The sequence below is a fragment of the Cryptotermes secundus genome, unplaced genomic scaffold, assembly GCF_002891405.2.
Source record: "Cryptotermes secundus unplaced genomic scaffold, Csec_1.0 scaffold88, whole genome shotgun sequence".
NCBI classification, from domain to species: domain Eukaryota; kingdom Metazoa; phylum Arthropoda; class Insecta; order Blattodea; family Kalotermitidae; genus Cryptotermes; species Cryptotermes secundus.
The window spans coordinates 827,963-851,260 of NW_019724585.1; the positions used below are offsets into that span (position 1 = coordinate 827,963).

General features: G+C 37.2%; 2 protein-coding genes across 3 annotated transcripts in view; both read right to left on the reverse strand.

The window, feature by feature from the left end:
- LOC111862280 (vam6/Vps39-like protein) overlaps positions 1–8,431 on the reverse strand; it is a 37,786-nt gene extending 29,355 nt beyond the window's left edge. The window contains exons 1-5 of the mRNA XM_023847540.2: positions 8,040–8,431; positions 7,768–7,944; positions 4,619–4,719; positions 3,143–3,346; positions 1,971–2,148 (exon numbers count right to left, since the gene is read on the reverse strand). Of these exons, the coding sequence (XP_023703308.1) occupies positions 1,971–2,148; positions 3,143–3,346; positions 4,619–4,719; positions 7,768–7,944; positions 8,040–8,109 (730 nt within the window). The 5' untranslated portion in view covers positions 8,110–8,431. The remainder of the gene's footprint in view (positions 1–1,970; positions 2,149–3,142; positions 3,347–4,618; positions 4,720–7,767; positions 7,945–8,039) is intronic.
- Positions 8,432–11,081: 2,650 nt separating this feature from the next.
- Positions 11,082–23,298, reverse strand: part of LOC111862261 (alpha-actinin, sarcomeric) — an 84,239-nt gene continuing 72,022 nt past the window's right edge. For both annotated transcript variants that reach the window (XM_023847503.2, XM_023847502.2), the window contains exons 12-16: positions 20,992–21,095; positions 18,923–19,050; positions 16,854–16,977; positions 16,138–16,422; positions 11,082–12,882 (exon numbers count right to left, since the gene is read on the reverse strand). In XM_023847503.2, the coding sequence (XP_023703271.1) occupies positions 12,724–12,882; positions 16,138–16,422; positions 16,854–16,977; positions 18,923–19,050; positions 20,992–21,095 (800 nt within the window). In that variant the 3' untranslated portion in view covers positions 11,082–12,723. The remainder of the gene's footprint in view (positions 12,883–16,137; positions 16,423–16,853; positions 16,978–18,922; positions 19,051–20,991; positions 21,096–23,298) is intronic.

A 23,298-nucleotide genomic window follows, 5' to 3' on the forward strand; every position in this document is an offset into this window, starting at 1 on the left:
GAAAAATTTAGTAACTCTCGCAAAAATTGGTATATTGAGATAAAATTTTCACAGAAATATTCATAAAGAAACGAAGAACAAAACTATATATATATTTTTCAATATAATTATGATAAATAATATTTTTTTACTCACTCGAACTGCTAAAAGTTGAGTTTGGTGTGGTAATCCTGAAAACACTGGTCAATACATAGCCCAACATCACAATCACTGCACCAGTACACGGTTTCTTTTCTTCTTTTGTTTTTTGTACACACTACACATCGCCTTTGTGGTCTAGCCTTTTTTCCTGATGGGGGAATTTTACTAATAAAATGTCTTTCACGAAGCCGGGGGATGGTGTTATCTGATGAATGACGTCGACCTTGTACTCTACGTGCTGCCTGCTCCTGGTCCGTAAACTTCAACAGCAACCCTTCTACCAGATTTACTCTGAATGCTAAGTGGTCTGTCAGTCTTTCCTGATTCTTGTTATAAATTATCATGGCATTTACCACTGTCGCATTCAAAAGGCGTCTGAAGAGTTTCATGTACCACTTATGAAGTCTTTTTCTTTCCACGTTGTAGTACTGTAAAAGCTGATCTTTCAAATCAACGCCACCCATCATTTCATTATAATCAATTATAATTTTTGGTTTTTTTNTATTTAGAATTTGAAAAATTTCAATGCAATCTAGGCGCAATGAGACCAAAGTACGAACTGTTACACTAACGATATAAAATAAAAATACCGTGCTAAAAATTCGTTCATAATAAATAACTCATATACCAATTGAAAGACAAAACCTTAATCTATGCACTCCTGAAAAGAAAATTGGAATATCTTTCCTCGTTTTGTCAGCAACGTCCTTCAAAGCTAACACTGCGCAGGTCGGTGCACTGCACAGATGTCGGTAGCATACGATTATTTAAAGAGTCGGTGCGGAAGGGTTAATGTGTCTGGAAGACCTTGTTGAGTGTACATATACAAGTTAAGACATATACACAAAATGTTCCTTTTAATTTATTATTTCACAAATTGTGTCACTTACAGAATAAGTAAATTGGACATAAAATGTGCACAAAATTTTCTCTACAACTTTAGACTGAAACATGCTTCTCCCAAATAAACATTAGAAAGCTATGAGCAAGATACATGTCATTCTTCAAGTAAACCATTATTTCTGCTTGATTTTAACAAAGATCTGAATATGCCAACAGGTTTTAATGAACACTGATATGCTGGGTTTTTGGACTTTATCCATCATCCTGGTTTTTAAGATAACAAAATAAAAACACGACGTTTCGGAAACTGGATCTGTTTCCATCCTCAGGTGAAGGAAAACACCTATTCAGTTGGGTCCATTAGAAAGAGCTAGCCTCAATCACTGGACAAACAGATGTCACAAAACATGAAGATTATAAACACCTGAGACCAGGCTAAGTCCATGAGAGATTAGCTCTCTTTCTAACGGACCCAACTGAATAGGTGTTTTCCTTCACCTGAGGATGGAAACAGATCCAGTTTCCGAAACGTCGTGTTTTTATTTTGTTATCTTAAAAACCAGGACGATGGATAAAGTCCAAAAACCCAACATATCAGTGTGTTATACACCATCGTCAGAATCCTATAGTAACTAGGTTTTAATGAAACTCACCAATTTCAAATCTCAACAAAACCCATTCAGAAGTTCTCAAGTTGTTTCATGTATACAGAGAGATAGATGAAGCAAATTTAGTAGGCACGCTGTGGGGTTGAAAATGCACCTAGAGTTCAGAACACCTGACTTCTAGGCTGAGATTCAAACCTGGCGCCTCCAGAATACAAAATTAAATTGTTACATATGAAACATAAAATACAGTTTTCTGGACCACTTCTCACCACACAGTGCATCACTGCCATCCCACACCTAAACCACTTCATAGCATTATAATGCAATTCCAAAAATTAGCCTCCCACAGACCAGTTACATAAATCTAACAACACTTACCAACAGCAAGAGGTACCTCTGACCACCTGACAGCATATTTCTGTGTTGGGTCACCTTTAGTGTTCATGAATATGGACTGAGTATCTCTCCCAAGTGCAAATGTGTTATCAGACAGCTTAGTGATGATGGGTTCTGGGTGCTTGCCTATTGGAAATAGGTCATGCTTCTCCCCAGAAAGCTAAAACAATAAACCATTTTTATTTAACCTTTGGAAGTGAGATCTGAATTACCTGTGACCAACTGGCCATACAACACAATGCCTCTCTATTTTTAGCCATTCCACAGCAGTTAAAACATTGAAATTTGGGTATAGATGGTCAGACTGTCGGATAGTTTTTTCTCCAGCAATCCAACTATCTGCACTCACAGTGTTACAACTGAGAAAACTTCAGAAAACTTAATCTACTTACCTTACAGCAGCAGGGTATAAAACTTCAACACTACCACTACAAAAATCTGACACTGGACATGTTCCTACGGCAGCTCCAGTCACCAAAGGCCCTCAGATCTTCAACTCTAAGATCCACCTTAATGTTATTCTATTTCCTTCTGAAAGGTTTCTCCAATAAATTCTGTATGCATTCCTTGTATCTCCAACCTAGTCACATGTCTAGCCCCTTGTAGCCCTCTAGACTTCACTGTCCTAACAGTATCAATATTTTACAGCTTATATAAATCACAACATTTCTTCTTACATATTATCCTACATGGCTCACTTACTTAATTCTAAACACGTTACTCTCCAGGAGCTGCAATATATGTTCTTCTCTTAAAGAAATCATGTGAAATGGGTCCCTTTATATGACATAATGGTGCATTCTCAAGTTGTGGATAGAGGAGACAGCTTCTATATATGAAACATAGCTGCAAATAGAATGACTATGCAACTGTGGGCAGCTGACTGGAGATGGATGTCCAGCTTGAAGGTTGGGCATAGTGTTTGCAACCCTTAGCCGCAAAGGTTCTCTCTCGAGAAACTTTTTTAACATGTATCAGTTTATAAAACTGTTTTAGTTTCTATGACAGTACTATTATTAACACCATCAGAATGTTCAATTAATACTGTAACGTAAAACCCAGGTAAAATTTTGAGCCAAGGTTACTGTATTATTCCTGGCACTAATTTAAACATCTGTGGTAAATATTATATTCAAGGAAATCAATGAACATACCTGCATCAAGCAATAGTCACCCTTGAAGCCAACACAGATGGTTTCCTGGCACCAAGCAAGAGCACGAGGAACATCTGCTACAATAAGATCTTCATGCAGGTCCAAGAAACCACTGTTCTTCCAGTAGAAGAGCTGAAGTTTACGTTTCACAGCCACACACATTCGCACGAGCACAGAAGTCTCTCCTGTCAGTGAAGTGTGTTTCTGAATAACCAAACCATAAAACAACAATCAGCATGAATATGAATTCAAGTGCATTAATGACAACATGCTTCTATTCAGAATAATAAAAAATACTACTGATTAAAAAATAAGTAAAGAGAGATTCAACAATAACACAACACTATGCAAATTTGTCGTTGCACAACATAACATTTTATTCTACCCATTGTGTAGCATTAATATTACTGAGTCTTTTCTCATATATTGCTCTTTGTTTGTGCATACCTTAACAGAAGTTAGCTTTCAGCATTTCATACAGCACAGACATACAGCCAATCAAAATATTCTAATATTGTATTTAAAATACCAAAAATTGGTATTTTAAACATAATAAATACTACACGAAATATTCATCTTCGAAATACACCTACAAACAAAGGCATCTCACTAGCCCTTCTACAGACAACATTAATATAACAATGGTTTAACATTAGTGACCACTTACTACATAAATCTCATTTTTCAACAATACCCTGAGATTAACAGCAAAACAATTCAAATACTTTATGAATATCCAGATCACACCACAATGACATAACTGAAAAATATCACCACAGTGCCACAAATTTTGAAAACCTCACTGATCTTCTATTTTTAAAACTTTTAATGATATTAAATCTTATAATTTTTAGATACAGAAAAAGAAAAATATGTTTAATAATAACATTCCTCAAATTCAATAAATAACTTCAATTGTAAAACTATTTTCCTACTTCAGTTACTTGGGAATTATCAAATACCTATAGAACTACATTGTTCTCATCTTCACAGAAACATTAGCTTCTTCGTGTTACGTTACATTACTTTCAAACAATACTCAAACTAGTCTTATGATTGTGCTGAACAGACTGCTGGTATTAAGTTTGGAACTATGAAGAATGCCTCGAAATGAATGAAAAAGCAAACGCTTCAAACTTTGCCTGATGCTTTTAGCATTTTATACAATGACTACAAACTCTACACAATGTATAATTTCATATTTGTAACACACATATATATAGCTTCTTTTCAAGATACAACATTACGCCAAATTTCATTGACCTCCATTAAACTTACAGATGTTTGGATAGTTACTATCTTGATAGATAATTAAAAAGTAGGACGGTATAGTTGCTTCCAAAGACATGTTGTTCATAGGAACTTTCACGAAAAGATGGGAGAGACAACTACAGATGTTACCATACAATGACTTTTCCTTAAAAAAAGAAATGCAGGCTGAATGTAATATTAAAACCATAATCCCTGATCACTAACCTTGGTGTCCAAGGTAAACAACGTTGCACCCCTTGTTCGATGAATTATTGTGACTGTTGGGAAGTTGATTACTGTCATGTCATGCACACATATAACATTGTCTGAAACCAAAAGTGTTAATTATTCTCACACATACATATTAAATAATCTCTGAGTGTTCAACTTCTCTCATTTTCATCTTAGCTCTATATTAAAAACAAGAAGTTCTTGGAAGAACTAAGTGCTTACTTTCTTTTACTGTAATTTTAGTATCTTAGATGAGAAGGAGAAAGAGATCTTTAGTATGTATGTGTAATGTAGTCAATAAAACAACACAATTCTTGAGATTGCACTGTTGCTATTACTGACAGGACTGAGTTATAAGGTACACTGATGAGATGGTCTCAGATGACATGATATACATACTAAGTTTCCTGAAGATTGTTACAGGCATTCAGGTAATATTAAGGTAATTACCTCAAGAATTTGAGAACTTGTGGTGTTGGTACTACTAATGAGAGGGTTCTTTTAAGTAAGCCTTTAATATGGGCTCAGGATGCACGATATACATACCAAGCTCCAATGCAATCGATTCAGGCACATAAGTAACATCATGGTTCACTTAGTGGGGAGTGGAGTCCAACTGGGTCCACTCAGCACGGTGGCCACTGATTGGCCTATTGTACCTATTGATTAAGATGATGGAGAATTTGGTGGAATGAAGATTGGCAGGGGAACTGAAGTACTCGGAGAAAACCCGCCCCAGCACCTCTCTGTACACAAAAAATCCCAGTTGACCAGACCTGGGATCGAACCCGGGCCGCCACGGTGGGAAGCCAGTGACTAACCGCTTGAGCTATAGCACAGCCAACATCATGGTTATTAGTGCAACAATCCAAGAGGCTGTAATGTAGGTACTACTAATGGGAGGGTTTTATGACGTATGCTGTTAGGATGGCTTCATGTGGCATGACATACATACCAAGTTTCATGAAAATTGGTAGGTGTTCAAGATATATTAAGGTTTTGCCTCAGAAATTTAAGAGGCTGTAATGTTGGTATTACTGATAGGAGACATTTATAAATTATGCCATTGTGATGGGGTCAGCAACCCCCCCACCAACACACACACACACACACACTTGAAAGTGCTTTCGTAAGCCTATTTTTATTTTTATTTTTCAAAATAAGGAAAGTAGGCTAAAAATGTGTACATAACCCAACCTGAAATTTTACTGGATGTGCCCCTACAAATAAAACTACTGAACTGGCCTAGGCACAGCTAAATGAATAACAGTGCTCTCTGCTGAAGAATGATAACTGACACCTGAGAGAAAGGAATAGAAGAAATCAAGTCATGGAAACCCCAAAACACTCATTACATTAGTAGTTTTAATTAAAACTGCTTTATGACACAAGACGGAATAAGTAGATCCTAATGGGTTCTGACAATGGTGTATAATACTCAGGATTACTTGGTTTTTGGACTTTGTCCATCGTCCAGTATCCGAAAAAAAGAAAACGAACAACACATCTTGGAAACAGATCCAGTTTCTGAAACGCGTTTTTTAAAATACTGGATAATGGACGAAGCCCAAAAACCCAGTAATCCTGACTAGACTGAATATTATGATCCCATGGCAGACCCAACTCTTCTCCCCTCCTGTCACTGAAATTAATGAAATCAAACAATGAGATGAATAAACTCAGGATTAAATTTGGCCAGATGAAGCAAACAGGAGATGAATATTCTAAGGTTTAAATCTGATGAGACGAAGCAAATATTTGATGAGGTAATAAATGATCTTAAGCGGATATAACAAGCAATAACAAATTGGGTGAAGAAGCAAGAGGTTCACAAACAAACAGGCTACAGGATTTGATATTCTCACAGCAGTGGATATGAAGAGTCCTACCTTCTGAGATATAACACCATGTAGTCAGGTGACTCTCAATGGACTAGTGTTATATCCCAGGAGATACAAGTTTTCAAAAAGTAACACATTTAGGAGATGTGCACAGAAAGAATAACATGTTCACTTCTGAACTGGAAAAGCGTAAGAGTGAAAGATTTCTATATACACTGAAAGAAGTGGTGAAATAAGAGATAGGGCATGAGAATATTGACATGTATCCATACTGGCAAGAGTAAGTCACTGATGCCCCCCAAAAATTAGATTTATGACCTCAAAAAATTATAAGTATTTAAAAATGCTAGGAAAGTGAATAACAGAACTGTATTTACCCTTAATGACATACAATAATTTAATTAGGTTTAGTTAATTTATATATAATAATACTGTAATCAGCGAGATCCTGCCCTTGCTGTAATCAGGGGTTCTTGCAGCTGGAAGCATAACATACTACGCAATACCTAAATAAATTACTGAAATACACAATCACTTTAATTCTCCTTTAACTTTTCATAGAGCCTGAAAAGTATGTCATCCAGATGTACTCTACATTATACAGTGGAAGATGTCACTGTAATGTTGTGTTCACGTCTAAGTATTAGTAGCTGATTTATTAACAGAAACCAAATTATCTGAATGTTAATGAAGAATTACCTACACAGAATTATAATAGTTGGATCTGAGGTACTCATGGTCACAACTATGCAGAGTATGGGCTTCTGGGCTGTAACACCATGTAGTTTGGATGTACTCCATCTTATGGGTAGAAGTGTATGCCAAGCAAGAAACTAGGAAAAGCAGGCTCGTTTCTTGCTTGGCTTACTACTGGACCCTGAAGATGTTCCTCTCAAACATCAGGCTCTCTCTGAAATACACACAATTACAACCTAGAAGACCATACCTTGCAAAACTTCAATAAACTAACAATGATTCCCTTAATCAATGTTAGTTCATGATACTATGGTATAATTATTAACTACTGTCCAATATGACTACGAAATATTGTAATATAACATAAATACATGTAGCAGGAGCAGCTAGACTGAATGTAAAAGCAGTGATCTAAACATTAACCAGTGTGGCTCAATTCACAAATAAGTTAATTAACCACAAATTTAAAGGGTGTACATCACTTTTAAAACATGTTTCTGCACCTGGAGTAAACAACATGTATTATGGCTACTAATCAAAATTAAATAACAAAACGATGCAGTCATTACAGGAATTCATAATAAATGTCAGGTCAAGAATTATTACCTGACAAACTAATAAGCAACTGGTATTCGGGAACAACAGCCATCTGCTGTATTGGTTTCTTGCTAAAATTTTTATTATAACGTAGCAGTTGTACTTCAGGCTTCTGATCTCCATATCGACAAGCAACACTGAACATTAATAAGTGTCCCTGACGTGTCCCAACCAACAAATTATCATCTGCGAAAGATAAAGTAATAATATTGATACTTCTTCAATACAATGACGCGTCTCAATTAATTTCGCATACCACACTTCGGTATAAAATTACGTACCATACGCCGCAATAGATTCTATTTGAACTGTTAACTTAAGCAACTGGGCGAGCTCATATGCATCATGCATTCTTGGCAAATTTTCGATTTATAACTTAATAACTGTTTAAATATCATTTGAGAAATGTGTAGATTAATAATTTTACATTGAGCATCAATGAAACCACTTCCCCTTTTCGGACAACGGTTAAAATTCCCACAATATATACACTGCATGTACATCAATAGTTGCTTTTCTCAACATACACCTCGACGACCTCGACATAATCCGTCTGTCAACGAACGGTCAACGAAAGAGCAATCTAGTGACATCAATAACAAACACTAATCCATGAAGCCATGAAGTCCATGAATGATATACAACACAATTACTCATGGGCAAAGAACAAACTCTAACCCATGTTTAATATATAGAACAATTACTCAAGGGCAAAGATTATCATTTATGCGACAACCATAGTGACCATAGTGACACATGTGTGAATGGTGACGTAAAGTTGGCAACGTAAGGTTTTGATGGTTTTGATCATGGATTGCAAGAATGGATAGGACACAGCGGTGGTTATAAAGTTATGAAGAATACTACCCTCTAGTATGCTCTAGTACATAATGCCGTGTAGGCTGTTGAAAAGTTAACTGACGTTTCGGAAGAATATACCGGCTCCAGCCAGCTAACAGACCTGCATATAAAGAGATATGAGGCCCGTCAAGGTTTTGATAATTATGAACAGGCCACTGCTAGACAGTAAATCAGCTGGTGAAGAGCATTAAGCCTGATATGGAACAGAGCGAATGTCAGAAACGGAAGATAACAGGAGCATTCTATGGTGGCCGAAACAACATTGTGAAGGGTCTCCAGGAGGGACACAAAGAACGGACGTGACCTCATGGTTCAAGACTCAGAGAAGCAGGTTGCAAAATGAATGATGTACAGCCGACGGCGAATCCACAATGATGATGCCGATATAGACTAGAAAAGTGAACGGAACATGAAATTGAACTAGAAACTAGAACGGTTCTCTGGAGCGCTATGGAGAGTATACTACAAAGATCAAGCAGAACCTGGTGCTAGGTGCAGCTGTATCAACAACTCTGATTTGTAACAACGGAACTTTCGGAAGAACTGTTTCAATTCAGATTATAACACTTTTTGTGTGTTATTAATTCTTTTAGCGAATAAAAATACGACATAAAGTTATTTTATCATCTGCCACTGTTTGAAACATTACTGTTGACAGATCGTAAGGCGTATGGGGGAGTGGAGGTATAAAACCACATTTTCTTGATCTCGGCACTAGTTGGAGGTGAGTGGTCAGCTTCACGCCAGGCCGCTTTACCCCCGGTACCAATTGTATAAAAGGTTGAGTGAACCCCAGAGCCAGCCTGGACGACATAGGAAAGTGAAATTTCTGAATGCAATGAAAATACTAGTATGTAGGAATAACACAAGGAAAAGAATAAATCAATTGTCAATCAGAATTCAGTTAATTGAGGGTCTGCGAAATATGCTAGTGCTGTAGAACACAAAGTGCTGGGTCGACAATCATCAGACAAAGAGTGCCCCATATAAGAGAAAATTTATAAGCAAGATTATACCAACTGCGAAGAAATCAAGACCACATAAACAGCTTGTTGTGTGTCAAAAACTGTGTACTGGTGTGACGCATGTGACGTGGCATTCTATGTGGAATGTTTTCACGACTAACACACCCAGGTGAATTTTTAAGATAATATGGTATCATTATTCCTAATTTTTATAGGCTTACTCTACCAAAAAATAATTTTAAAGCAGTGTGGATCAATACACTGATTCTATATACATCTTTGAACGGAGTGTGAAAATTAGAAAAACAAAACCCCAGTTTGCCCCAATTTATTACACTTTAAGTGAAATGTTGGAGATTAATCATATCAGAATATTGTTGGATCACATGAACTAGGAAGACAGAATCACAGGGGTCAAATGCTTATTGACTTTTGTGAAAGAAATCGACTGATTGTTACCAACACTTGGTAGGTACTGGGTCATGGAAGTTGAATATGTATTAAAAGACACATTCGTAGACTTTGGTAAAATTATGACATTTGTCGGCCAATGGAGATTCTATGTGTTCTTCCATTTGGTCAGGAGTACTCATGAAACATGAAGTGACCAGGCAATCAGATTCTCTAATTTCAGTTTGGATCATGGTGAGCTGCCAGCTAGAAATGATGAATTTACCTGCAGCCTAGCACTGCAGCATTCTTGTAATCCTTTTTCAGAGATGAAACCATCTTTATTCTTTTAGAACAGTGTGGGGGAGCAACAATTCAAACTCTTGACTAAATTTACAAACCAACATCCATCTTGGCGTGCATGACAAATTCAGACTGAAGAGTGCTGAACCTTCATATATATGCATGAAAATTTAGTCAAAAATAATAACTGTGACCTACTTATCATACATACTTGTGTACTTTGTGCATCCCATCATGCCAACAAGCCTCTGTGTTCATCTAATGTTCTGCTCTGTATTACTTGAGATAAGTCTCAGCCTACTGACTGTCAGCTGCCTTACGTAACTAAAAAAATTCCAATGTCACCTTATAATCCAGTCATCCAGGTGTGATTGCATCATTTTATGTCTAACATGTGAGGAAAAGAGGTGAACAGTTGTATTGTTTGCACAGCCATGGGGGCTTAAACAGTTTAGTTTTATTGAAACTGATTATGTGGAGTGAGACACTTGCATTTCATGGTTTATTCTGGTACAGGGGCTGATCTTTGGATGCAGAAGTTATGTTATCAATGTCTTTATGACATTTAAGGTTCTAGTAACACTGAAGACATCAAGAAATGGATCCACAGAACTGGTACAGGATAAGGATGATCTGCATAACAGTCTCACATGCACCTGACACTTTTACAGTTTTTATTGACCTCATTTACACCATACTTAATATCTGTGGCAGTCAGCAGCATTTCCTGCAAACTAACAAAACAATGACACAAAGAAATAAAATATTCCTTATAAAACGAACAGGTGGAAAAAAAAAAGCATGTTTAAAAATTTTGATCTTTATTCAACTTTGAATGAGAAAAATATAAATTCCAGAAACACTTTAATTTTCCTTCCCATTTTGGATATCATTTACATATGAATTATACAATGACTAGACAGATGGTGACCACATGACAGTCACAAAATCCACACACTTCTAAGGTAATTTTGTACAGATTCTTGTGTATTTGGAATTATAGTCTTAATTTTCAAAATAACATAATAATTACTGAAATATGCCAACGCCCATTATCTGAACACAATTTCATTTCTAATATTAATGTGACATGTACCGTTGAAAGAACTGGCTGATTCCTCTCTTCCTCCAGTCCATTAAGAAAGCATTTCTAGTGTATTAACCATTCCACAACTGGTGCATTAATCACTTGGACAAGACAAGCACTGTCCGATTACAAGTATTTCTTCCATTATTCATGTAAAACTAAGTCACTGCCCTGTAGCCACAGTGGAATGGCCATAAATTTCATTTAAGCAATGAATACCACTAGAAACATTAATATGCAGCAGGACACTAGTTAATGTGTTGGCAGTGAATGGGCTTTCTCTTTTTTGTTCTGAGATATGAGGTTGACTGTGCAAAATATTAGTTTTCTTGTGATTAGTATGAAAGGAAAATGAATGTGACAAATATGTTAGATTATACATATCATATTGGAATATATGCATTCATATATTTATTCAAATTAATATATTTACTGTACACAAATATAGTCAAATGACAAATGAATCTACAAATAGTTAAGCCTTAGCTTCATTCGATTCGTTGCAACTACCAGAGGTACCAGTGTTTTTTCCTGATACTCGGTAGAAAATGCTGTTCGTTGTAAAAGCAAAATAAAAAATAAAGAATATAACCGTGGAAGGGACGTGGACCAGTTTGAATCCAGCAGTTGGCAACCTTAGTCTTTAATGTTTTGAACCAAAACTGTGAAACCTTAAAAAACTTAAAATTAAAAATACTTGTAATCAGACTGGATTGGCAAGACTGATCGCTACATACATTTTTGCAGTACAGGAGTTCATGAAAATGAATGAAAATGCGAAATAATGTTTTAATAATGAAAGCTACTGTTGCCATTTTAAAAATAAATTAAAGGAACTTTACAATAAAATTACACACTTTTTTAATGCCTTGCCACTGGCTTTCAACTGATGAGGCATTTTGAGTGAATCTTTTATTACACAGCAAAAGTTAAAATAAAATAAAGTAAATTATTTCTACAAGTGTTGTGTGAACAATTTGACACATGTATGTGTATGTATATGTGTGTATACCCACTGATATTCAATTCATTCTCTCTTCACATGGCAAACAGATGGTTTACACTGACCAAGACAAACCACAACAGTTGACCGAAATCATAATCCGTTTAATGCAATCACATTGTCAATTAGTTATCCTGGTTCATGATTCAAAGAAAATACATCGAACCTTTACAGGGTTACAACTGAATATTCTTGTCCTAACTACAATTTTCACACAGTTAAGATGGTTCAAGGCTGAGAGAAAAAATCCTCGAATACGAATGATGTACAAACTTTCTGAATGAACGATTCAATGAGTGAGTGAGTGGGTGGGTGAATGAGTGTAGTGTGAATCAGAGAGATCTGTCAGGTTGGGTTTACAGATCTGACTCGCCATAGAGTGCCGTGGAGAAGGACATGTAATCTAGAGCCCCAGGTACAGCATTCGGTCCCTTGTATGGTGGCATGCGCTGAATGCAGTACTCTGCCTGATCAGGTGGCAGCTCTCTCCGCAGCTCATCAGGTAGGATGTATGGCTGAAAATACAATAACATTTTTTAAACACAATTACTCAAGTTTGATTTGTTTCATTCTGGTCCGTCACACTGACAATTACAAATATAAATCACTCCGTCTAATGTGACCTGTAAGTTTTTTACTACATGAAAACTTAACACCCTTACATGTGTTTACAGCACAGCAGCCACGAGCAAACCCTGGACGATATAAAGAACCTCCACATCAAGATAGCCAGGTGACACAATATCTGCCCCATACAAGAGGGACGATGGGAGGACGAACATGAGCCTGCATGGTTTACGAATTTTAATTATTGACAATACAAAAATTTTTTTTAATTAGCATCAAGAAATTTTATATAATTTTTTAAAAACTTTACATTCCCAGGAAACTGCTGTGTTTGTGAAATGTTCTATTATGTGTACTATGCACTGTAGCATATAAGTGTACGTACTTTACGTCTAAACAACTTATGTGATGGTGGTTTCCTATATGTAGTGATGTTTGCCCTCTGAAGATGGTCCACAGAGACCGAAACATGTAAGGGTGTTAAGTTTTCATGTAGTAAAAAACTTACAGGTCACATTGGATGGAGTGATTTATATTTACAATTACTCAACATATCAATCATTCAACACTGTCAAATTCGTATCAACACAACTCCCCCTTCCCAACAGCAGTAAAGGATCGGTATTTCTAGATATACCCACTAAAATGTTTGTGAATCAATGACTGACACTGACTAGTACACGGGACTTGTTATTCATTTATTACAAGCTCATATACTGTCAAGAAACCTATTAAATGTTGGTCCAAGTAAACATGTAGTCAACACAGATTTATCTCTTTTATCTGGCGGCACGTGGTAGTGTAGTTGCTTGAGACACTATGCTACGAGCCGGAAGGTCATGGGTTTGAGTCCTTATGCTGTGAAAATTTTCAACTGACCTAATCCTTCCAGACGCACTATGGCACTGGGGTCAACACAACCTCTAACAGAAATAAGTACCAGGAATCTTCTTGGGGGGGGGGGTAAAGGCAGCCGGTGTGTAAGGCTGACAACCTTACCACCATCTCTAAGCCGACTGTCTGAAGAAAAACATGGGAGCCTTGACATCTCACAACCTATGGGCCTTCAGGGCCTGTTATAGGAATAGCTTTACCTTTCATCTTTTTACCTATACTGCTAACAGTCTGGGACTGATGATACAGAGAGTTTTATTCTGGTAGAAAAACACACATTATCAACAAAGAAGGTTTGAATATCTCAATTTTTCCACGAAAATGAATTAAATTATGGTTCTCAGCTTTAAAGTTCACTCACCTTGTCTCCAGCCAGTAAGCGTAAACAAAAGTTATAAATAACTTTAAAAGTTCCAACAGCTCCACATTACAAGTACACCATATTTTATTACAGTCTATTCTAATTCTTGTAAAAGTACAGGAAATTTGTTTTAATTAATCTAATCAGTCAAAATTGATACTGAAAAAAGCCATCTTCTGGGATGTGGCGCCGTGTAGAAATTGTATTAACCACGTTTTGGAGGTTAATACAATTTCTACACGGCGCCACATCCCAGAAGATGGCTTTCTTCATAGTCACCACCGTGAAAACCTCAAATCTTACAAATTTGATACTGCTTGCAAGTGTCAATAAAACAGCCCTCAGAAGAGAGATAACACCACTGTCATTATCAGGCATGACCTGATTCAGTTTGCACTTATCCTTTACCTCCTAACTTTTCTCTCTCTCAGCACTTCCACTTCAGAGTGGGAAAATTCTCACAAGCTGAGTTCTTTAAACACAAGATTTTATATCATTCATTTAGCGCAATGTAAATATTCCATTAGATATAGAGTAAGATATCTTTCAAGAAAATAAGCTGGTATAAGTATGTGTAAACAAATCTAGTGCAGGTGTTACAGTCACTGTTACACTTTTATGGGAAAAACGTTCAGGGTCTGCAACTTTAGGTGAAATATGGATAAAATATTATTGAAAATGTGTAACAGCAATCTTGTGACAGGTATTTGTCAACCTATCCCAGTGAATCTTATTGTTAAAAGCCAAGCTGCACTCTCTCATTTAACACTAACGACTCCTTTCTCTAAATATCACTTCATACCACATTCTTAATAAACCATTTTCTTATCATACAACATAAGAATTTACCCAATACATTGAACAATATTTCATATTTTACTATCATATACAGGCTCTGTGGTCTAGTGGACAGTGTTCCTGGCTATAGATCCAGAGGTCCGGGTTCAATTTCCGGCGCTACCAGATTCTTTTCTGAGAAGCAGTGGGTCTGGAATGCGGTCCACTCAGCCTTGTGATGATAACTGAGGAGCTATTTCAAGGAAATAGTGGCTCTGGTCTAGAAAACCGAAATTAACGGCTGTGGGGATTCGTTGCACTGACCACGCGACACCCCCTCTATCCGCAAAAGTTGGCACTAAATTTCACTGACAAGCGGCAGTTGCTCAGTCAGTATAGTTCGCTTGCAGACTAAAATCATGGAGTTCGTTTTTTTTTGTTTATTTTACTGTCACGTTAAATTATCCTGTATTTTGACACTATTACCAATCTGCAACTAACTAGACAAAACACTACTCCCCACACTGTTAAAAACACTGATTTGTACAGGTAGTTACTATACTGGACCAGTGATTAAGGCTAGCTCTTTCTAACGGACCCAACAGAATAGGTGTTTTCCCTCATCTGAGGATGGAAACAGATCCAGTTTCCGAAACGTCGTGTTTTTATTAGTTATCTTAAAAACCAGGACGATGGATAAAGTCCAAAAACCCAATATATCAGTGTGTTATACACCATCATCAGAAACAGATAGTAACTACCTGTATAATCGGTATGGACCCGGTATTTACCCTTCTTTTAAAAAATTAGAACGCCTGAAAATTCAGTTAGCAAAAACCTCAATCGTCCAGTGACTGAGGCTAGCTCTTTCTAACGGACCCAACAGAATAGGTGTTTTCCCTCATCTGAGGATGGAAACAGATCCAGTTTCCGAAACGTCGTGTTTTTATTAGTTATCTTAAAAACCAGGACGATGGATAAAGTCCAAAAACCCAATATATCAGACTGATTTGTACAATTAGGAAATCTACAAGCCTACATCATAAATCTGATCTGCTTCCGAACCATCAAAGTTTCAAACAAAGTGACTGCTATATTGTTAATGAACACCATCAATCTGGATAATGTACAGTCAACATGACTAGAAGAAACATGTATAAAGTAATATTACCTTATCTCCCGCAAGAATGCGGAATGAATCGATGACCTGCTCTGCTGTGTCGGTGTCGGTAGTCTCACGCGTCATGAAGTCCAAGAATGCATCAAAGTGCACATAACCTGTTGAGTTGGGATCCACAACAGCAAGGATACGCTGGAAATCAATCTCACCCTGGCGATCTTTGCCAATGCTGTATCCCAAACTCACAAGGCACGATTTGAATTCCTCAGGTGCTAAACGGCCGGTGCGGTTTTTATCAAAATGGTTGAAGCTGCTGCGGAACTCATTCAGTTGATCCTACAACAGATTCAGCCATTTACATCTGACAGCCTGTTTCACCTCAACAGGCACAACAGATGGCACTTCTTAGCCATCAATTGAGTTACTAAGAGAGGAAATCACGTAATAATTTAAAAGCAAGGTCCTGGGAATGCCAGTGCCCTGAATAAATGAAACTAGCCTACAGCTTCACAATCTATTTTTGTAAGATTCACTTTAACATTATTCTTCCAACTATGCCAAGGTTTTGCATGCAGTTTCTTCCTTTCAAGCATCCTGATTAAGCTACTGCATGTATTTCTCACCTCTCCCATGAATGCTAACATCCTACCCAACCCCCACTTCACAAAGATTTGGGAGGGAAGGAGGATTACAAATAGAAGATAAAGAAGAAAGAATAGCTGAAGAAATGGTCATGAGATTATTGCAAATGATAATACTGTTCTTACCTGAGTAATGCCCTTTGAGTCCCTTGTTAATATCTGGTTCTCCACTTCATTGATATTGCGATTGATGGATGTAAGCAGTTGCTCCCAGCCGACACGCAGAGTCTCCATTGTGTACTGTGTGTACCTGCACAATACATTAAGCTCTGTTATGAATGATGAATTCATGAAATTCTCTCACATGAAGCTGAGGGTGGGGGGGAATTCCGTAAGCAACCAGGTGTTCTAGGAAAAGGTGCTGGTATTCCATCCAGCAAGTTGCCAGAGTTGAAACCACCCAGGTTCAGTGTGGGTATTTGCACATGCCTTCTCCTTTCCAAGCCTTAAGTAAAAAACTGGTCCCTTCCTCTTGTGGTTCAGATTCTTTGATAATAAACAAACGAATGGTGACAGACTCCTGGACTTGTAGTATATGTATTATTTACAAATCACTGAATGTGTACATGAATCTCTTCATAGCTAACTGCCTTCAGAACTGAACTGCCAAACTGTGAAGCAGTGGCAGTGACGTCACACCAGTAGGGGAAGACAATATTTGACAGTTTGCAGTCTTATCATAGCATTCTGGAGGTGATAAAATATCCTGCACCCCAAACTGAATCTGGGGATAGCATCTACTTCCCTCCAACTTCAGCAGCAAGATCAGAATGAGTAGCGAGTTTCACGTCTTGGCTGCCTTACCCCCAGGAAATGAAGCCCTAGTATGCACTTTACAGGAGGCTGGATGAGTCCAAGAGAGCCTGGAGATGATGTGCCTCCTGAGAGTCCAGTCCTGGTCATCCAGTCACCATTTTGATCCTGAACTAAATTACTGAAGCTATATCTATAGAAATTATATATAAAATACAGAACAGTTTAAAATTCTGTTACACACATCTCAGGATGGAAGAAATTTGGCCAAAGCACTTCACATTGTGGCAGAGAGGCAAAATGTTTTCTCATATTTCCACAGTAGGGTTTCTACAACCACCACTGCCGTCAGTGCCACCTTTTTATATCAGCAGCAATAATAATACCGCATTACTTCAAATATGGCAAACACTTTACACATTCTTTGTTCTGTTTAAGACTTGAGGTGCATCTTAAATTTGAGGAATGTGCACTTTTCAATTTCTTTTCCTAAAACCCACATTCAAAAACTGGATGCATCCTGAACTGGAGGGTGTTTTATATTCGTAGTAATACAGTAAAAATAATCACAACCACCAACACCACAAATGAAACTCTTGGTTTGTTCTGGTTAAAAGCATCGAAATGTCCATCTTTTTGTCAAGACATTTTGGCATCTTCTACTATTCTGGTTGTACTGATAAAGCAACTTCAGAATATAGTTTTCAGGTATTCTTTTAAAATGTTCTAGCCATTTATTCTGATTGTTTTCTCCCCATTGTAGAGACATCTTTATTCCCAGTTACTCTCAAACATCCATGACATTTACAGTGCATCATTCTGTAGCCTGCATATCTTAAGGAAATTCATTTCAGCCATCTCCATTCTTGTTTCTTCTTTCATTGACATCCAATGCTCAGAGCCAAACAAAAAGCATAGGAACAGCTATTATGCTTTTAAGATACAACCACAATTAGAGGCGTGATGTCCAGTAAATGAGATCTGAAGTTATCAGAGTGGTGAGTATGAAGAGGTCTTCTGGGATATGATGCCATACAGTCTGAGAGATAGGTACCAACACTTCAGAAAAATTTGCTATCCCTGTCTTCATGGTCAAAGTGAGTTAACCTGGGAAAGTGGCAAGTTATAGAGGGAGGGGGGGGGGAGAAAGAAAGACAAAGAGTATGAGAATGATCAATCAGAATTTAATATGGGGGAAAGACAAATGGGGCCCACACCAGCTGAAGGAGAATGTAGGCCCTAAAAAGGATGGTTACTCCAATAACCTGTACAGGCTCAGAAGAAGGAATAGACAGCCTACAGCCAGCATGGAAGAAAGGATAATGGAAGAGAAACAGAACCACTGGCCCTGGATTGGGCAGATTTAAGGGGCTGCTTTTATTGCTGTCAAGAACACAGCAAGTTTCATACAGCAAACAATTACAAATATATCATATGTTTACCTGTTCTCAAAAATCATGCCTTCCTGTACAGCCTGGTGAATCTTTTCAAGTTCTTCAATGTGTGGCTTGTAGGCATAAACCCCTTGTTCATATTCCTTCAGTCTGTGTAGCTGATCTTCAAGTGAACCCTGAAGTGCAAAGCATATCAATCAGGAAATGTGGGAAGGGGAATTCCTGTTCAATGTTAAATTAGAAGGGTCAAGAAAGGTAAATTTGTCCCTATGCTTAATCAATCACATCATGAAGATGTATGGAGGAGTGGACATATAGCTCCACTATTCTTGGCCACAGCACTAGATGGAGGTGAGCGGTCAGCTTAATATCCCAGCAGTTTTACCTTTGGGAATGAGCCATTGGATAGGAGGGTGGGCTCTATAGCCAGACTGGATGCTGTGGAACAGAGAAAAATTTCTTGTTCTGGCAGGAACTGAACCACAGCCATCCAGCCTCTAGCTCATCGTTATACTAACTAAGCTATCAGCAATTATTTCTCTCCTGCTCTGAGTTGTCAGCTGTCACTGAACGTAGGTAACCTCACTCAGACCATCGCACTTCACAGCACACAGGTGATGTTCTCTCTACTCAAGATTAGTTACGAGTGCAGTTGTGAAATAAAACACAGCGTTCACAAAAATAATTCTTATATAACTACAAATTTTTTAAATATTCTGCATGGAAAGTAAGTTGATAATAACCAAGTTTTAAATGTCATATAAAATAACAATAATGGAAAGGTTTAGCTCACAGGCTTGCATATGGACAAAAAGAAGGCACAATGAGAAACTGAATGGTAATGGTACTAAAACAAATGTCCCAAAACATCATGTAGTGATTTACTAAAACCCAGCTCATATCTAAATATAATCAGTTAATCTTTAACATTTGCATCCTGTTGTGTACTGGTATTAATTTGACCTGAAATTACCATCAACACAACTTATATTTGTGTAATATGTATAATAATAATTAAAAACCATTACATGTTTTTATCATTTATGGCCATCTTCAGGTGGTACATACCATAAAAACATTTTTACTGAACACTCACACTATGTTGAAGGATTACCCCTTTGAAATGGATCCAATTCAATTAGGGTTAGAATACACTCTCAACAGTGCTTGTGAAATATGCTCTGCATAATTTTACCAGCATTATATGGTAACGATTTTTGGAGGTTCATCACTACAAACTGTTAACAGTGAATCAAAGAAACCAGTTAACAATGGTTTTAGCTAAAACTGGGGCTTTGATTGGACTTAGATGTGGACACATCTTCATCTGAATTACTACTGAATACTCAATTGTTATTAAAATCAATTCTGTAAGTAAAATAAATAGCTGTGAAAAGATGCAAAAATTATTAAAAATATCTGTATTGTGATTCTGCATAACATGGAAGAAACTGTAAGCTTAGGTCACCATATAGGTTCCAATACTGTCATTATTAAAGACATCTGATTATTCCGTTTTCTAGTTCAGGTATTGCACTGTTAGTGATTAAGTTCTTTGTTGCATGTGGATAGTTAAACTGTTGAAGCCTGACTTGTGTTGACAGTAATTTCAATCCAAATTAACAACTGTTGATGCTACAGCCCTTCAGAATCAGCCATACACTTCATGCTGCCAGATCATGAAGCAAGAATGTAATACACATGATTCTCCCCACCCCCTGATTGCGTAGTTCCTCCAAGCAGCTATGTGGACAACTGCAACAACTTCTGAGCGCAAAAACCATCATGCATCCCACAAAGCAAAAATTACTCCTCTGTAATGTATTTATAAATACTGTGCCAGTTGCATGAAGTTAGCTACTAACATCTATGGAGCTCAGTCTGAAGATAAGTTGCAACACCCTTAACTGACCTGAATCCAATTGCCTTTAATCATAGAATGCTTAAAATATTATACAGCACACATTTATTGTTCCTCTTGGACAAAATATACTTTATCCAACCTGCTGAAGGAGCCCTTGTTAACTCATCCGTCTGAATGATGACAAACTATTTCATACATTTCCATTCACAGAAATCATTCATGTGTTGTCACCATACAATAAGAGGTTACTTACCTGGAGACCCATGCCAATGGCAGTGACTGCATCCATCTGCCGTTCAATCCATGGTCCCACTTGGTTGGCCTTCTCAGCAAATTGCCTACGAACCATCTCATTGTCTGTAGAGAAACACTAAGGAAAATACCTTGTCCCAATGAACAAACACTATTGATTTTGGACACAAGTCTCCTGGAAAATGTCCCCCACTTGCTAGGAAGCATAACATTAAGATGGACCTTGGGAAATGTTTTCTGATGGATGGGAATGGCTCAGGATTATGTGCAATGACAAGCTTTGCATTCAGTTATCATGGCGTTAGTCAATCAAAACTATATAAATGTAGAACTTGTGCACAATTCAAATGTCAACATTCTGACACAATATCAAGCGAACCTCAACACTCTTGAAGGTGTACAATTCAATTCTATGACAAGAATAAATGTCACACACAAAGAATGGTGGTCATGAGGGTACTGAATGTGGAATGTGAAACCTCAGTTGTGTGTCTGAGATCACTCTTAAGAAAGCCTATAGAAGGATATATTTCAAACAAACAAACTTTATCAGCAGTGATAAGAAATAGTGGTATTAATTTATGAGCATCAGTAAATTGTATTCAGTTTAATTATAACTATGCATTTATGCATAATTTAAACTTTACACTTAAGTGAAGTAGTACTGCAGTAAACAGCCAATATATATAAATTACAAATACAACAAAATAAACATTATTTACCAACTACATATAAATATAATACAAAGTTATAATCAAAATTTGTTATAATTTAATCTTGTGGAACATGATGTGATTTTAAACATCTTTAAATTCCCATAATGAATGAAAGTGAACTGAATTTAATAAAAACCACAAAATAATCCACCTAAATATTCATATATTATTATAGCATGTAAACCTGTTGCTAAGTAATGACTGTAAACAATGCCCATTGCTAGCCAACAGATTCCTAACATGCACCACCGAACTGGGAAGCAGGGTTCTCTATGCGGTCCATGTGACAGCTGCACGACACAATGGAAGAGCTGTTTGGAGAGGTGTTCTCTATGTGGTGCATGCCAAGGTGTTACAAGCAGGACAGCTCTGAGTTAGCTATGAGACTGTCACCAGCAAGTAAGGATGTGAACATGGAAGGTGAGGGATCTACATTATTGGAAATTGTAGACACAGTAGACTGAGAGGACTCAGAACGTGCTGTAGTGAAATGCTGAGTGTGTGAATAAGTGATAAAGGCATAGTTACTTCTAGTGATGATCTGTAAGTGTTGAATAAATCAAATTAATAATCCAAACCCTACCTACAGTCACTCTATCATATTACATTATACAGGTTCATATTGCAGTTTGTGACTGGTCATAAAATCATGGATAATAAATATCTGAAAAGCCCAATTAGTTGTTTGCACAATTTGTTTGACTTTCCCATGATTCTGACTTAAGTCACGTCATTTCCTACTCCTCCATTGTGTTCAGTGTTCATCCAGTACTCCTCTTGCCATCTTTCTCTGTGCACTTTTAGTGGCATCTATTTCTTTATGTAAATATACAGAATAGACTTGTGTGGAGGTAACGTTGTAGCCCTGTACTTGGGTGGTGCTCGGTTTGAACCTCAGATAGGATAACAGCTATACTGAGTAAGGTCTTTGGTGGCTTTCTTTAGTGCTTCCAGGCAAATGCTAGAACTGTACCTCAATTGGTCCATGAATGCATGCTTCCTTCCAAATCCTTTCCAATTCATCAGTCATCCTACCCTACCATATGACACTATAGTCTTCATACTGAAAGCATTATTAAATAACCCACTAAATAAATATAAACATTTGCATGCATCAGAAATAGGGCTGGGGACGAAAATGGTGCAAAGACATTGTATGTTCTTTCCCACAGATGTCTAATCTTGACTACACTGCTGTGGAAACAAAACGCTGTTGCTTGGTAGATCACTGCTCATTGCTGACTACTGAAAATGCAATCAAGCTGACCATTATTTTCTTCAAAATACATACCACCTATGAAATTTTACTTCGAAGATGGTCTCAACAAAAAATTGAAATTTAATCAAAACTGTTACAGCTATTTTTGAGAAAATCACCATTTTGTGTTTTGGGAGCCATCTGAAGGGACAATATTTTTTGGAGCTTGGATATTCATATATGTTGAGCACCGACCTATGACAGACAATCTTTTAGACAGTGAGTACGAATAAAATCTGTCCAACCACTCAGGTGCTAGTGAGGCGTGTATCCATACCTACATACATAGATGGCATACCAAAAACAACTTTTTTTTGTATCCATTAGAGCTCAA